The sequence below is a fragment of the Candida albicans genome, chromosome 3 (assembly GCF_000182965.3).
Source record: "Candida albicans SC5314 chromosome 3, complete sequence".
NCBI lineage: Eukaryota > Fungi > Ascomycota > Pichiomycetes > Serinales > Debaryomycetaceae > Candida > Candida albicans.
Window position 1 is genome coordinate 307,872 of NC_032091.1, and position 14,937 is coordinate 322,808.

A 14,937-nucleotide genomic window follows, 5' to 3' on the forward strand; every position below is an offset into this window, starting at 1 on the left:
TCTTTTTCTTTTTCTTTTTCTTCTTCTTTTAAAATAATATTCAATATTATTAATGATGCCAATAAATTTGAATTTGAATTAGCATCTATTGGAATTTTAATTAATGAATATAATGTAATTGGTAGAATTTCTGATAATTGATTAATTAAAATATTATTATTACCATTAATTGATAAATTTTCAATAATCAATGATAATGAATTGAATTTTAAATTGAAATCAGCATCATTAGTGAAATTTTCATTAGAATCATTAATTAAATATGGTAGAATAATGACAAATATATGTTGTTTATATAATGATTTGACTTGTAAATTTTTAACTTTTGAAATCAATTGACTAGAAGATTTAATACCACCATTAGTACTATTGGTGTTGTCAGTAGTAGTAATTCTCTCATTAGTGAAAATTTTCAAATCAATAAATAAAATTTGTAATGATTTACCAATTAATTGTTTCAATTTATAGTTTTCAGTGATTACAAATAATTCAAGTAATTGATTTAAATAATTGATCCCTAATTTATCAAGTTTAACAATTAATCCCTTTAATATCCATATAAAAATTTCAAATGATATAAAATCTTTTTTAGTTATTGGGAAGTCTTGTTCTTCAACTTTTTCTAAAAATTTCAATTTAGATTCAATGAAGTCGGCATTATTAGTGAATTTATTAATCAACAAACATAATGTTTGTAAATATTGTAATCGTAAATATTCATCATCATTACCAATTTTATAAATCAAATTTATTATTGATTCAATCACTTGTTGATCAACATCTTGTTTGAAAACACAAGTTTTATCAATGGAACTTAAAATCTTATTATAAACATTGATATAATTATTTGGTTCAATTAATAAATTCAGTGGATATTTGAATGGTCCTTGATGATTTGTTTCTTCATCATCATCATCATCATCATTATTATTGATAATAAATGTTTGATTCAATTGATCTAAAATTTCTTGATGTTTAGATACATCAATAAATTTAATAATTAAACCCAATAAATCACCAACAATTTCAAACAATTCATAATTATCATCATTATTATGCAAAATATTCTCCAAAGGTAACACGATTAATAGATTTTCCATAAATTTAGGAATGAAATTTTTATACCATGAATTAGTTAAAAATTGTTGAATTGATTCAATTTTTTTAATTAATTCAATAAATAAATTAATAATGATTTTATATAATTGTAAATTATTATTGGATTGATTATTAATAATTGGTAATTTATTTAATAATCTAATGGAAATAACTTCAAGAATTTGATAATTAATACATAAATCACCAACAATTTCTAATTGAAATTGGAAAGTCTCAATATTAACATCACCACCATCGTTATCTTCGGTGGTTAATAACTGATTTAATATTGGATTAATAATGAATTCAATTGTTAATGACGTAATTTGACTATCTTGTGAAACTTCAATTAATCCATTAATAATTTCTTGTAATATAACATCTTTCTTTCCTGATGTTTTTGTAGTATCTAAAAAGAACTGTTTAAAATAATTCCCTAAGATTAACTCAAGTTCATTAGTATTTAAATACCCTGGTAATTTAATTAATTTAATCAATTGTTGAATGATTTTACATTTCAATGTTTTCTCTAAATTGGAAGTAATAGTCAATAATTGTCCTAAAAATATTAAAATATAATCTTTATAATCCAATAAATGACAATGAGCTGTTGGTTTCAAAACTTGATATGCAGTTAATACAAATCCAATACTATCAATCAAATCACGTTGTTTTGCTATATTCAATGAAACATCTTCATTTGTATCAAACTCTTGCTGTTCTTCGTTTTCTTCTTTTTTATCAATATTTAAAAATTTCCCCCATATTTGATATTGAAATAAGAAATCAACAATATAATTCAAATTATCAACAGAAGTTGAACCTAATGAACTTAAAATTAAACTTGATTTGATTGATTTTTCTTTCATTACTTCTAAATTAGGTTTCAATTCTTCCACCACGGTATGTAACATGATTTCTGGTTGCAGTAATGTCAGAATCAATCGATTAAGTATAACTAAAGTTAAAACTAATGGTTTAAATTCATCATTATCATCAATTTCATCATAATCTGATGCCACAATGGTATTATTAGTTGGGTTAAAATTACTAGAAATATCATTATGCAAAATTTCAAATTTTAAGGCATTCCAAATTGTCATCCAATATTCTTCAATGACTGTTGCATCATTTTTGGAATAATTTTTAATACATAATTCAATTGTTTTTAAAGTATCATTTCTAATGGTTGGATTAGTTGAAGTTAATTTTTCAATTAAACTGGGGAATGCCTCAGGCGCAAATTTACTCTGAGAGGCAATAGTTTCCCTTAATGCCAATTTTAATTGTTCTGAAGTTATTTTATATGGATCATTACTTGGTGGTTTAAATGAAATTGGGAAATAACAAAAACAAATATCAAATAAATCAGTTATAAATTGTTGATGTAATTCATTATTTTTATTATCAAATTGGAAATTTGCATTGATTTTATTATTCAATTCAAATGAAATTAATAAATTTCTTGGATCTTTTTCACCTGATGCAATATGAATAAATGTCTTGATATATAAATTTGATAATTGAATAGAAGAAGAATTCAAATATTGATTAAATTGATTCAATAAATTCAATAATATTTGAAAAGTTTCGTATCGTACTTTTGCTAAATTCTTTTTGGGATCATAATTTTTATACAATTGTTGTAAAATTTTTTCAATATTTGTATCACCAAGGAAATTTTTCTTACAAATTAATGAATTAATCCCCATTAATGAATATTGTAAACATATTTGATCATTATCAATTAATTTGTTTAACAAAAATTCAATTAAAACATTAATGTCTTGTTTAGTCAATTTCGAATCAGACAATGAAATAATAGTCTTGGATAAACATTCAATACTTTTACTACGAATTGAATCTTTATCTGAAGTTAATGAAGGACCTAAATGTTGAATGAATTGTAATAATGATAATTCATCATTACTAATCAAATTGGATAATTCAAAAATGTAATTTGATACCGCTTCTTCGTCATTACCTGAAGAAGCAGCAATGTATTGATTAATTAATATAGGTATATTGTGTTCCAGCATCTGTTTGGGTGTTTGGTGGAGTATTTTTGATCTTGTTGTTGTTGTTGTTGTTGTTGTTGGCTTTCTGAAAGAAAAATAAAAATTTTCAATGATAAAGGACAAGAAGGGGAAAAAAATATCCGAAATCATGGAAAAGCTATCACAATGTGTTGCAAATCTCACCCAAAAAGGATCAACTAGAATTTAGGAATTATCTTTTATGTACAACAAATCAATAGGAGTAACTCTTCCAGTATCCTCATGATATAGTGATATAAGGTTAATCTTGTCCCTAGAAAGAGAGTTATGGCAAGACTGATATTGGCTAGTTTTATGTAACAATTATCAAAACTTACAACCAACCACATTCCTAAAATTTCTTTCATTCATTTTCAGTATACGTATGTAATAAATACATTATATAAAGTATTACTTTACAAATATACACACGCAATTATTCTCTAACCAAAACAGAAGCAGCACCCATACCAGTACCAATACACATAGAAGTCACACCAAATTCACCTGGTTTTAACAATCTTAAAATAGTAGCGTATTGTCTAGCACCAGTACAACCAAGAGGGTGACCCAAGGCAATAGCACCCCCATTAAGATTGACTTTTTCTCTTGGAATATTACAACTTTCAATTGAGTACAAACATTGACCGGCAAATGCTTCATTGATTTCATAAATATCAATATCACTGACTGATAATCCAGTTTGTTTCAAAACTTTTGGAATGGCAACAGCTGGACCAATACCCATAATTTCTGGTGGGACACCAGCAACACCACAAGAAATGTATTTAGCCAATGGTTTGAATCCATTCTTTTCAGCAAATGAACGTTTCATCAATAACACCAAGGCAGCACCATCGGAAACTTGTGAAGAGTTACCAGCTGAAGATACACCATCAGATTTGAAAGCTGGTTTAATTTTAGCCAATTTTTCTTTAGTAACACCTGGTCTAATACCTTCATCTTTACTAATAACAACCAATTTTTCTTTTGGTTCAGCATCTTCATCTTCATCTTCGTCTTCATCTTCAGCATCTTCATCTTCTTGGAAAACTTCAATTGGTAAAATTTCATCATCAAATTTACCTTCTTTTTGTGCCTTTTCAGCTTTTTGATAAGATTCAGCAGCAAATTGATCTTGAACATCTCTTGAAATATTGAATTTGGCACAAACATTTTCATTAGTAATACCCATTGGAATACCGTTTTTAACAAATTCTGGGTCTTTTTCATAAGCAGGGTCAATAGCAATCAATGCTTCTGGACCATAGTTTTTTGTCATACTTTCAACACCACCAGCTAAACCACATTCAATTTCACCAGTCTTGATCTTGTTGGCCACTTGAGAAATGGCCATTAACCCAGATGAACATTGTCTGTTAAGGGCAACAAATGGAACTGAATAAGGTAATCCAGCAGATAATAATGCACCTCTATGTTCGAAATCACCAGCTCTTCTGTTCAAGACATTACCAATGGCAGCATCTTGAATGATTTTAGGGTCAACACCAGTTTTTTTAACAAATTCTTCAGTCAATTTTTTCAAAAGGAAATCAGATCCAACATCTTTGAATCCACCTCTTCCACCTTTGGTTAAAGCAGTTCTGTATGCTGCAACGACAACGACATCGTCAGGATTCTTCTTCAAGTATTGTTGTTTGGATGACATTTTTTTTTTTTAATTATGTAGTTTATGTTGTTAGTTTCCTTAAATAAATAAATAAATAAATAAATAATCTTAAGAAAAAAGGGATTAAAAAAAAAACTGGATGAAATTTATTGATAATTTTTTTGGGGTAAATAGTTTTAGTTTTTATATATTTGGAAAGTTGATCAATCAATCAATCAATCCTTTTTGTTTTATCTTCTGAAATTTTTGGGGTCATAGAGTGTGTGGTAGATATTCTTTTTTTTATGGGGAAAGGAAAAATAAAAACAAAGTTAATCGCACCAAAATTACGTCCAAGTAGGGAACAGTTCTTGGTAGTAACTGGCTAGCAAGTGGTAGTAAAATATTAAATGTGGAAATGGAAAAATGGAGTTATATCAGTGCACTGCTTATATACAGGTTAGCCGATGGCAAAACGAGATTCCACCATCTCCCCTCCTCTACAGTGTTTGTTTGTATCAATAGAGATGACCTCTATTTGTTGATTCTTATTCACCTTATTGAATAATACCATTAAGATTATTCAAAACCCAAACGGGAAAGTTTAATAGAAAAAGAATAAGCTGTTAACTTTGAATGTATGTGTATATATTGCAAACGGTATTTGGCCTCGGATTCTTTATCTGTATTTTGTGATTTGATTGTATTTTTCTTCTTCATCAATATTTTTCAAGCCGAGGTTGAATTTTTTTAATCTTTTTGTTGTCTCCATCCTTTTTTTTTTTGCGGAGATACAAGAACAAGTAAGAAAGAGCGACAACGCAAAAATTGAAATTCCAGGCCAGAGGTTGTTGTTCTTTATTTTCCTTTTCCTTTCTTTGTTCCTCCTCCACCCAATCTTGTGAAAATAGTGGAGCATTTCTAATGTATACTGTATTTTGTTTTATTAATATTCCTATTTAGGAAGTCTAGTTTTTTGGTAAATATTTTCTTGTTTATTCGCTCGTTTTCTTACTCAATTTTTTTATTGGTAATAAGATTCTATAACGCTTAACTTTTTAACAAATTGAAAAACGTTTTGCAGAGGCCCAATGAAATTGTAACAGTTTCAATTTATCATATTATTTGCTTATACTTTGTAATGATGTATTATCAAGGGTGAATTTTCGAATCAGCTCAATATCTTATTTATATTAAAAGGCACGATTGAAACAGGGTCATCATATTCTCTAACCTAGAAAAATGAAGACTAGCAAAACTTGTTGGATGCGTTGATCAAAGCAATAATGCCCCATCGGAGAATACAAAATTACTTTGAGATACCTTTTCTTCTATTCCCATGAACTAGAGAGCTATAAAACGGAAACGAGCACATTTTGTAATATAGCATGCAACACCTCAGATATTGTACGGAAATCTTGATTTACTTTGTCCTCCCTCCTCCAATGTCTTTTTTCAGTGTCGACTTCTACAAACTAAACAGAATTTCAAAATTCTTTGATAATAAGAATTATAAAACAGTTGTTATACATTTCCAATTTGAGTGAACTTAGAATTATAAATTGTGGTGATGTGTAACCATATTAAAAATGATCAACTTCAACAAGTCACAAAATAGAAGAAAATAAAATAATTGGAAAGAATACACGTCGTCGTTTACTTTCAACAATAACTTTTGTCAACTGATATGAGACATTTGCCCTGAATAAGAATAAATAATATCTCTATTGAATAATGAATGAATGAATAATGGATGTATTATCACATTATGTATATTATATATTACTAATTGTTTTATAAAAAATAAATTCCTTCTATTTTATTTGTCTAAATTTATTTATTATATGATAATTTTGTGGTTAACATTCCATTAATAATTGTTTATGAGGTTATGGTTATTATATAATCAAAGTGAATGTAATTTTTCAACAACTAACCAAACTAAGCCAAACCAACTTGTGAGAAAGAGAGAGAGAGACATAAAATAAAATAAAGTGAGTACTTTTAATTGAGTACCAAAAAATGAAAATTTAATACATTACACGTAATACACGTAACAACAACAACAACACACGAGATTAGAACCCACACACACACACACACACAATAATAATTATAAACAATTGTCCTATTTACTTTCTTTTTTTTTCTTTTTTATTCTTTCTTTCTTTCTTTCTTTAGTATTTATTCATTCAAACCAATCCAACTTCTTCACATTCATTAATATCTAAGTGTGGGATTTACTTCTTCTTCTTTTTTTTTAAAAATCACGTCAACTTTAATAAGATAACTTCATTGGGTGCATTCTTTTTTTTAATTTGATTATCTTTATCCTCAATTTTTAGACGAGAATTTAGACAACTCATTCAACTTTTCCATTCATTTATTTGTGAATTTCCTTCCTGTCCTTCATTCGTTCAATATAGATAAACACATCAACTGTCGTTCAAAATGGGTGGTTTAGTGGTATGTCATTCATATTCATTATGAATGTTTTTTCTTTAACAAACTATATTTTTTTTTTAACTAGACCTTAGTGTACTAACAACAGACATTTACGTGTCAAATTTTTTTTTATAGTCAAAATTATTCAAAAACCGTGAAATGAGAATATTAATGCTTGGTTTAGATAATGCCGGTAAAACAACGATATTGTATAAATTGAAATTAGGTAAAACTTCGAAAACTGTCCCCACGGTCGGGTTCAATGTTGAGACTGTGAAACACAAGAATGTTTCCTTTGCAGTATGGGATTGTGGTGGTCAAGAAAGAATTAGACCATTATGGAGACATTATTTCACTGGGACCAATGCATTAATTTATGTAGTTGATTCCCTGGATGTTGACAGATTAGAAGAATCAAAACAAGAATTATTTAGAATTGTCACTGATAAAGAATTAACAAATTGTTTATTAGTGGTTTTAGCCAATAAACAAGATGTTGATGGTGCTGTTAAACCTAAAGATTTGATTGAAAGATTCCAATTGAACAAATTAACTGGTGAACACACTTGGTCAGTGATTCCAACAATTGCAATTGATGGTACTGGGTTAGTTGAAACCTTGAATTGGATTTCATCGCATTCCAAGTAAATCTTACCTTAAACATACATATAAATAATCTAAACTAAGAGAGAGGGCGAGGGAAAGAGATACACACGTATAATCTCCCTCTCTTTTTCTTGATACAAACTCAAATTTCAGTTCTTGATTTAAACATACCAATGTGTGTATTTTTTTTAATACTATTAGTAATAATAATAATAATAATAATAATAAATATCATGTATTTAATTTATAACTGCATGCCCAATTGGCCATCTCTTCTATTTACTCCATACACTAACAGATCCATCTTCTTCACCAAAATATGCTTTATTAGCCATATTAGTAAATAATCCGGTTTCAACGACACCAACTAATAATTTAATTTGTTCATGTAATTTACCAACATTGTCAATTTCTATTTCACCAAAATCAGCATCCAATAAGAAATTATTATTATCAGTAATTATAGGACCAGCTTTAGCTTTACCACCTTGTCTTAAATCCACATTTTTAGCTCCTAATTTTTTAGATAATTCCTGAATGATTTTACTATATGAATTAGGAACAATTTCAATAGGTACACCTTGTCTCCACAGTTGTCCCAATTTATCAGATTTCTTTCTATAATCAGCAACAACAACAAATTTTTTAGCAGATGCCGCTACTAATTTTTCTTGAAATAAACAAGCACCACCACCTTTAATCAAATTTAATTGTGGATCAACTTCATCAGCTCCATCAAAGGCAATATCAATATCTGGGTATTGTTCAATAGTACCTAATCTTAATCCATTATCAATGATTAATTGTTTTGATTGAAACCCTGTGGGGATACAAATAAATGAATCCTTATTGTCCAATTGACCAATTCTTTCGGCAGCATAAATAACAGTGGATCCAGATCCAATACCAATGACTTTAGCATCTTTAGGAAAATTTTCATCAACTGCTTTATAAGCAGCTAATTTTTTGGCGGATTCAACTTTACTTGTAGAAGACATGTTTCGTATAATGAGATTTGTAATTGTTTTAGTGTTGCTAATTCGATGATATAAACTTCTTATGAACATACACAGTAGTCAATGTATATGCACTCTGTCAAATATATAACAATTTATATGAACTTGTGGGAGGATAATTGATTGTTTAAGGGGTTCTGATATTTCGGGTTCCTTTTGTTTTTATTTTTGCTGTGTTACTCCAGAAATGTGCATAATAATGATAATAGTAATTTGTGACTAATATGAGATGATCGTGTGTGGGTGGGTGGGGAGGAAGGGACCCGGAATTCTAGGAACAGGAAAAATAAAAACGAATAAACAAAAACCCCCCAATCGGCATGCATCGGAATTCTTTCAGCCCAATTACCTTATTTTTGCCCACTTCTTTTGGATTAGGGCAATAGCCCTAATACTCGTGTTTTAGCCCTTTATATGCAGTCTTTTTTATTTTTCTCTTTTTTTTTGGCTGTTGGTAAACTTTTTTTTTTTCGCAGGTGTTGAAAAAAAATCATTTTTACAGTTTACATTTCTCTAACCTGCAAAAAGCTCTCGTTTTTTTGTAGTGAGAGTTACTCGTTCACAATAGTATACTTTACAGGGGAGTTCTTTTCTTTTGGAATAGTCAACCAACAGCAAATAGCCAAGGATCAAGCTTCATCATTAATCATGTCCTCTAAGATCTTATCAGAAAACCCAACTGAATTAGAATTAAAAGTTGCTCAAGCTTTCGTTGATTTGGAATCTCAAGCTGATTTAAAAGCTGAATTGAGACCATTACAATTCAAATCTATCAAAGAAATTGATGTTAATGGAGGTAAAAAAGCTTTAGCTGTTTTCGTTCCACCACCAAGTTTACAAGCTTACAGAAAAGTTCAAACTAGATTAACTAGAGAATTAGAAAAAAAATTCCCAGATAGACATGTTGTCTTTTTAGCTGAAAGAAGAATCTTACCAAAACCAGCTAGAAAAGCTAGAAAACAACAAAAAAGACCAAGATCAAGAACTTTGACTGCTGTTCATGATAAAATTTTGGAAGATTTAGTTTTCCCAACTGAAATCATTGGTAAAAGAGTTAGATACTTGGTTGGTGGTAACAAAATCCAAAAAGTCTTGTTGGATTCTAAAGATTCAACTGCTGTTGATTACAAATTGGATTCTTTCCAACAATTGTACTCAAAATTGACTGGTAAACAAGTTGTTTTTGAAATCCCAGGTGAATCTCATTAGATTAACATCCCCCCAAAAATAACCTTTCCATTTCATCATCCGTCAGAAGAGAATTTGATCACTGATATATAGCATGTCTCTTTTTTGAGGGAGAAGGAAAGTTGTTGTGAACTGTTATTATATATATTATAATATGTAAATTAGTATTTAGTAGGCAATATTGTCTCATAATAATATAACGAATATTAAAAAAAATAGATAACTAGTTTTTACATTATAAACATTTGAAATTCTCGATAAACAAAGCAAAGAATATATTTAATATTTATGTATGTCTTCTATATCTTTTTAACATAACTAGTTGGGAACATACCTGTTTGTCCATTAAGTTCTCCTTCTGTCCATCCACTACCATCAGTATCATCTTGAACTAATACTATACGATCACCGGCTGTGATAGATATTTCATCATCCCCATCAGCAGTATAATCATACAATGCTTCAAGATATTGAACTTTTTTAGCTCCACAACGTGGTGCTACACTTGGTCCCTTTTTCTTCTGTTGAGGTTGTTGGGACAGTGGCGGTGGTCCTCGACTTGTGATTTCGATATATGATGTGGGTACTAACCCTTGACCTTGTGGACCGTTCACCATAGTCCATCCTGAACCATCATCTTCTTCAATGACAGATAATTGATCACCTGCCACAATTGTTGTTTCGTCTGATCCTGCGGCAGTATAGTCATAAAGTGCTCTTGCTTGAATTGATGCTGCACCATTGCCAACACCACCTGAAACCGTAGAAGCAATACTCTTATTACGACGCAAATCAAAAATTCCGCTATGCAAAGAAGTACTTGTTTTCACAGGGTTCAATGAATGAACTTCAGACGATGCATCCAGTTGTGTAGCACCACCACCACCGCCACCTCCTGATTGTGATTTTTTATGATTTCCAGTTAAAAATCCAAATCTTGATTTCTTTTCCTTTACCGGAGCAACATATGTCAAATCTTTATCTCCAGCAAAATTTTGAATTACTTCAATTTCCACTTCATTCTTAACCCTATTAGTATCTTCTTTCATGAATTTGTGTAAAATTGATAATGAACCTTGTAATCCAGTATCAAATTTCAAAGTAATGTTTTCATTATCACGTTTTCTTTTATTAGTGCTCTCTTCTAATTTCTGTTTGACATCAATACAACTTTGTTCAAATTTATAATATTCATTTGAGGCAATGCTCAATTTTTTCTTCAATTCCGTCAATTCAGGTTCTTTTATAATTAAACTTTCATCATCATGCCAAAAACTACAGGGGATAAAATAAAAATCTTGTGGTTCTTTCCAATCCACAGCATTATGTTTAATGAACATTGTGATATCTAATTTTGGATTATTTTGTTCAATAGTTTGATCAATGGCATGTAACTTCTCTTTGACTTTATCGGCAGAATTACGTTCAATAATTGATGCATTTTTCAATAATTTATTCATTAATTCCACTCTATCTTCATTCAATTCTTGTAAATAATCTAAGATTTCCGGAACATCTTGATAATAATACTTATCTTTTAATCTATTGGCAACATTAATCTTTATCAAATATTCATTTTTCCCATTATTCATAATAACTTGTTTTTCATCCAATTTCTTTTGATGCTTATCATTAGGTGCCTTTTCATTTTTGTCTCTAGCAGTTTCTGTAGTTTGACATAATGAATCATAATGCTTTTTAGCTTTATTCACTTCATCTTCAAATTTATTCTTTTCTTCCACTAAGTAATCATTAATAGAATTGGCTAAGTTGGCTACTCTTTCACATTTATTCTTCAATGTAATTAAATTATCAGCAATTTTCGACTGAAATTCTCGAGATAAATTAGATTTTTCGTCAGCAATAGCTTCTGTTTGTGTCAATAAATCAGTCCAAAGTACTAAAGAAGCATTTTCTAAAGAACCTGGAGTTATGGCTGGTTCATCCCCTACTGATAAACTAGCAGATAGTTTACTTTTTTTATCAAAGTATTTTTTCGTCAATTCCTTTAATTTCGTCAGGTATTCCTTTTCCAAATTGGATCGTTCTTGATAAAAATCAGATATATCTTGTAACCAATTTATACCGTTATTCACCCATTTTGATGTCAGTTTATAAGAATCTTTAAGTTCGTTCCCTATTGATATGGTTTCAATTGACATTGTGTATGTTGTCAAAAACTAAAGTGTGTAAGTGGAACTTGGTTGTTGCCAATTGTAAAAAAAAATAGGGGGAGGGTTAAGGGCGGAAGAGGATTGTTGATATGGAACCAGAAATTTTGAATCTTATTCGACTATACTATAATTAGTCCAACACAGGCGAATTGAAACTATGTCGCACGACATAATAGTAATAGGATACTTGGTTGTACATAGTCTATTCTTTTTTTTTCTTCTGCAGATTTAAATCAAGAATTAGCGACGTATAATTTATTAGCAACAGAATAGCACTTCCACCAACATAATTAATAAAAACCCTGGGCATTAGTCTTATTGTTCCAAATTATATTGTGAAATTGTCCATACTGCTTGGTTGCTAGCCAAAAAGGATAAAGAAAGAAATATCAAGCTCTATCAATTGGATTGTGTACTAACTAACTTTTTTTTTTCAGCTTTACGACCCGACAGTACCATTTATTCAAGGTGTTTTATAATTTCAACCCTTTACCCTCCTCCATATATTCAACTAGAAATTAAAAATTCATCTTTGCAAAGTGAGTGGTGGTGTCAAGAAATCGTTTTTTAAATTTGCTTCAGGGCTTCTTAATAGTAGATCGTTTATTTTTAAACGGAAACGAGTAAAACCCCCACATAAGAGATCCAAACTAAGATTATTAATTGATATATATAAGGACTATAAAGCTCTTGGTAAAAACATCCCTCTGTCGAGGGCAGGATTATTTAAAATTAAACGTAAAAAGGGTATTAATTTTTATAATTCAGGAATGACTGCACGAGATGAAAGTACTGTCCCGTTGTCGAGACGTCAACGACTTATGGGCCTTGCCAGAAATACAAGAGATAATTATATTCCGAAGATCACAGGTTCAGTGAGCTCATTTGCTTCTGGAGCTTCCCGGGCTTTCACCAATACCGATGTGTATGATGAGAATGGACGAATATTATTGCCCAAGGATTCCACAATTCAACTATTCCCCTCGTATACTAGACACCAGGATGGGAAATATTTTGTTGATGTTCAAGGCTGGGTTTTCACTCCCGGGGTCATGAATAGAAAGAATCGAGTGGTATTGTCAGTTGTCAAACAAATCATGAAACAAAGAGAAACGTCTAGAGCAGCTTTGAATAGCATAGAAAATGACAGTACTATGAAACAAGAAGTATTCAATCCAGATTCGGCAAGTTCAGATACAGAATCTATTATATCAGTGGACTCTTCTCATAGTTCAAGAAGTTCTAATGCATCACTCAATCCTGATGACGTTATCAAAGAAAGATTATCGAGCTTTTTTGCAAGGTCAATACCAAATACAGAGTTATCGATAACCATTGGATCAGAAAGCAAGGTTGACAATTTGAAGCAGCTATATATTTCAACTGATGGGTATGGCCATTTTGAAACTACCATTGAAGTGCCGTATAAGCCGTCAGTTATCCAAGCATCATCGAAATTAGTTGACACGGTATTTGCTTTCCAAGATATCAATGTTTATTCCAATTCTGGAATTGGGATAATTAGTGATATCGATGATACAGTTAAATTAACTGGGGTCATTGGAGAGAAGATGGTTTTATTGAGAAACTTATTGACTAATGAGGTCAGTCTGTGGAGTATACCAGCAGTAATTAAATGGTACCAAAATATCTACAAACGAGAAAATGTCAGTTTCTTTTATGTTTCCAATTCTCCATGGCAACTTTATAATACTATAAACGAATATTTTCAACACACTGGATTGCCTCCTGGGTCTGTGCATTTGAAAAGATATAGCGGGAACATAATAGCATCATTATTGGAACCTTCATCGTCAAGAAAAAGAAGAGCCTTGCACAAGATTTTGCAGGATTTCCCTGATAAAAAATTTGTGTGTATTGGAGATTCTGGTGAGCATGATTTGGAGGCATATGTCGATTTGGCTAGAAGTTTCCCGAATAGAATCTTATCCATCAACATCCGATATGTGGAAGACTCCTTTTCTGATGATAATGATCAGAAAATTTACAATGAAGTAATACGGTTAATCACTCTCAAACGAAAGGAGATACCAAAGACAACAGACACCTTGAAACCCAGTGCCAACAAGAAAAGTTTATCTCCATCTGCAGATGATCAAATAGAGGATTTGATAGATTTATCCGATGCATCTGTTCAACAGACACCAAAGAAACTCCCGCCTATGGTTCCGAAAAAGCCAACGAAATTAAAAGGGCAAAATATGACTAGAAAACCACCTCCTCCACCGCCACCTCCTCCATCACGAAATAGAGGCAATACCCTAACTCATTCATACACTGATAGTGTCATGTTATCACCCCATTCAACTACTCAATCACTGTTGCCAACTTCACCCCCATCTTCTTCCAACGTTGCTTCGGATGGTAACTCTATCGACGAAGAACTACCACCGTTACCCCCTAGACGACAAACTTCCCCTAGTATTAACTCAAGCACTTCACATGATAGTGAATTAGACAGTATTTGCAATTCGCCCGGATTTATTGAACTTGAAGAATACGATCAAAAAGGTGCTAATTGGATTAAACGAATCATATCCTCGATTCATCAATTGGAAAGTGTTGACACGAAACTCAACATTTTTAAAGATGACGACGATGCTTTCTTCAAGAGTTCTTGTATCGAATTAGATGAATTGAAAAAGTAGTAAATGCGCCTATTTATGCGGTTTGAGAGATTCAGATAAAACAAAGGGTAGTCTAATACATTAGTTGTATATCAAATAATGTGTCTATGATAACTT

The 14,937-nt window shown here is 30.6% G+C and overlaps 7 protein-coding genes across 7 annotated transcripts; 3 read left to right on the forward strand and 4 right to left on the reverse strand. All coding sequences in view use genetic code 12, as the record gives it.

Moving 5' to 3' along the window:
- Nucleotides 1–14: 14 nt before the first annotated feature.
- Nucleotides 15–3,266, reverse strand: MET18 (Met18p; the record flags this gene model as incomplete). Its single annotated transcript, XM_716684.2, has 1 exon — nt 15–3,266. A coding segment is annotated over one exon (3,252 nt), but the record flags the coding sequence as incomplete, so codon positions are not given.
- Nucleotides 3,267–3,570: 304 nt separating this feature from the next.
- Nucleotides 3,571–4,803, reverse strand: FOX3 (Fox3p; the record flags this gene model as incomplete). The annotated part of the gene is made up of 1 exon (XM_716682.1): nt 3,571–4,803. The coding sequence occupies one exon, from the start codon at nt 4,801–4,803 to the stop codon at nt 3,571–3,573; it is 1,233 nt and encodes a 410-aa protein (XP_721775.1).
- A 2,391-nt stretch (nt 4,804–7,194) lies between these two features.
- Nucleotides 7,195–7,836, forward strand: ARF3 (Arf3p; the record flags this gene model as incomplete). The annotated part of the gene is made up of 2 exons (XM_019475285.1): nt 7,195–7,209; nt 7,324–7,836. 2 exons carry the CDS (start codon nt 7,195–7,197, stop codon nt 7,834–7,836), a joined length of 528 nt encoding a protein of 175 aa, XP_019330830.1.
- A 233-nt stretch (nt 7,837–8,069) lies between these two features.
- Nucleotides 8,070–8,792, reverse strand: RKI1 (ribose-5-phosphate isomerase; the record flags this gene model as incomplete). Its single annotated transcript, XM_716680.2, has 1 exon — nt 8,070–8,792. One exon carries the CDS (start codon nt 8,790–8,792, stop codon nt 8,070–8,072), a length of 723 nt encoding a protein of 240 aa, XP_721773.2.
- A 666-nt stretch (nt 8,793–9,458) lies between these two features.
- On the forward strand, nt 9,459–10,019 carry RPS7A (40S ribosomal protein eS7; the record flags this gene model as incomplete). The annotated part of the gene is made up of 1 exon (XM_716679.2): nt 9,459–10,019. The coding sequence occupies one exon, from the start codon at nt 9,459–9,461 to the stop codon at nt 10,017–10,019; it is 561 nt and encodes a 186-aa protein (XP_721772.1).
- Nucleotides 10,020–10,297: 278 nt separating this feature from the next.
- On the reverse strand, nt 10,298–12,160 carry BZZ1 (Bzz1p; the record flags this gene model as incomplete). Its single annotated transcript, XM_716678.1, has 1 exon — nt 10,298–12,160. The coding sequence occupies one exon, from the start codon at nt 12,158–12,160 to the stop codon at nt 10,298–10,300; it is 1,863 nt and encodes a 620-aa protein (XP_721771.1).
- Nucleotides 12,161–12,942: 782 nt separating this feature from the next.
- CAALFM_C301510WA (phosphatidate phosphatase) lies at nt 12,943–14,841 on the forward strand (the record flags this gene model as incomplete). Its single annotated transcript, XM_716677.2, has 1 exon — nt 12,943–14,841. The coding sequence occupies one exon, from the start codon at nt 12,943–12,945 to the stop codon at nt 14,839–14,841; it is 1,899 nt and encodes a 632-aa protein (XP_721770.2).
- Nucleotides 14,842–14,937: the final 96 nt, after the last annotated feature.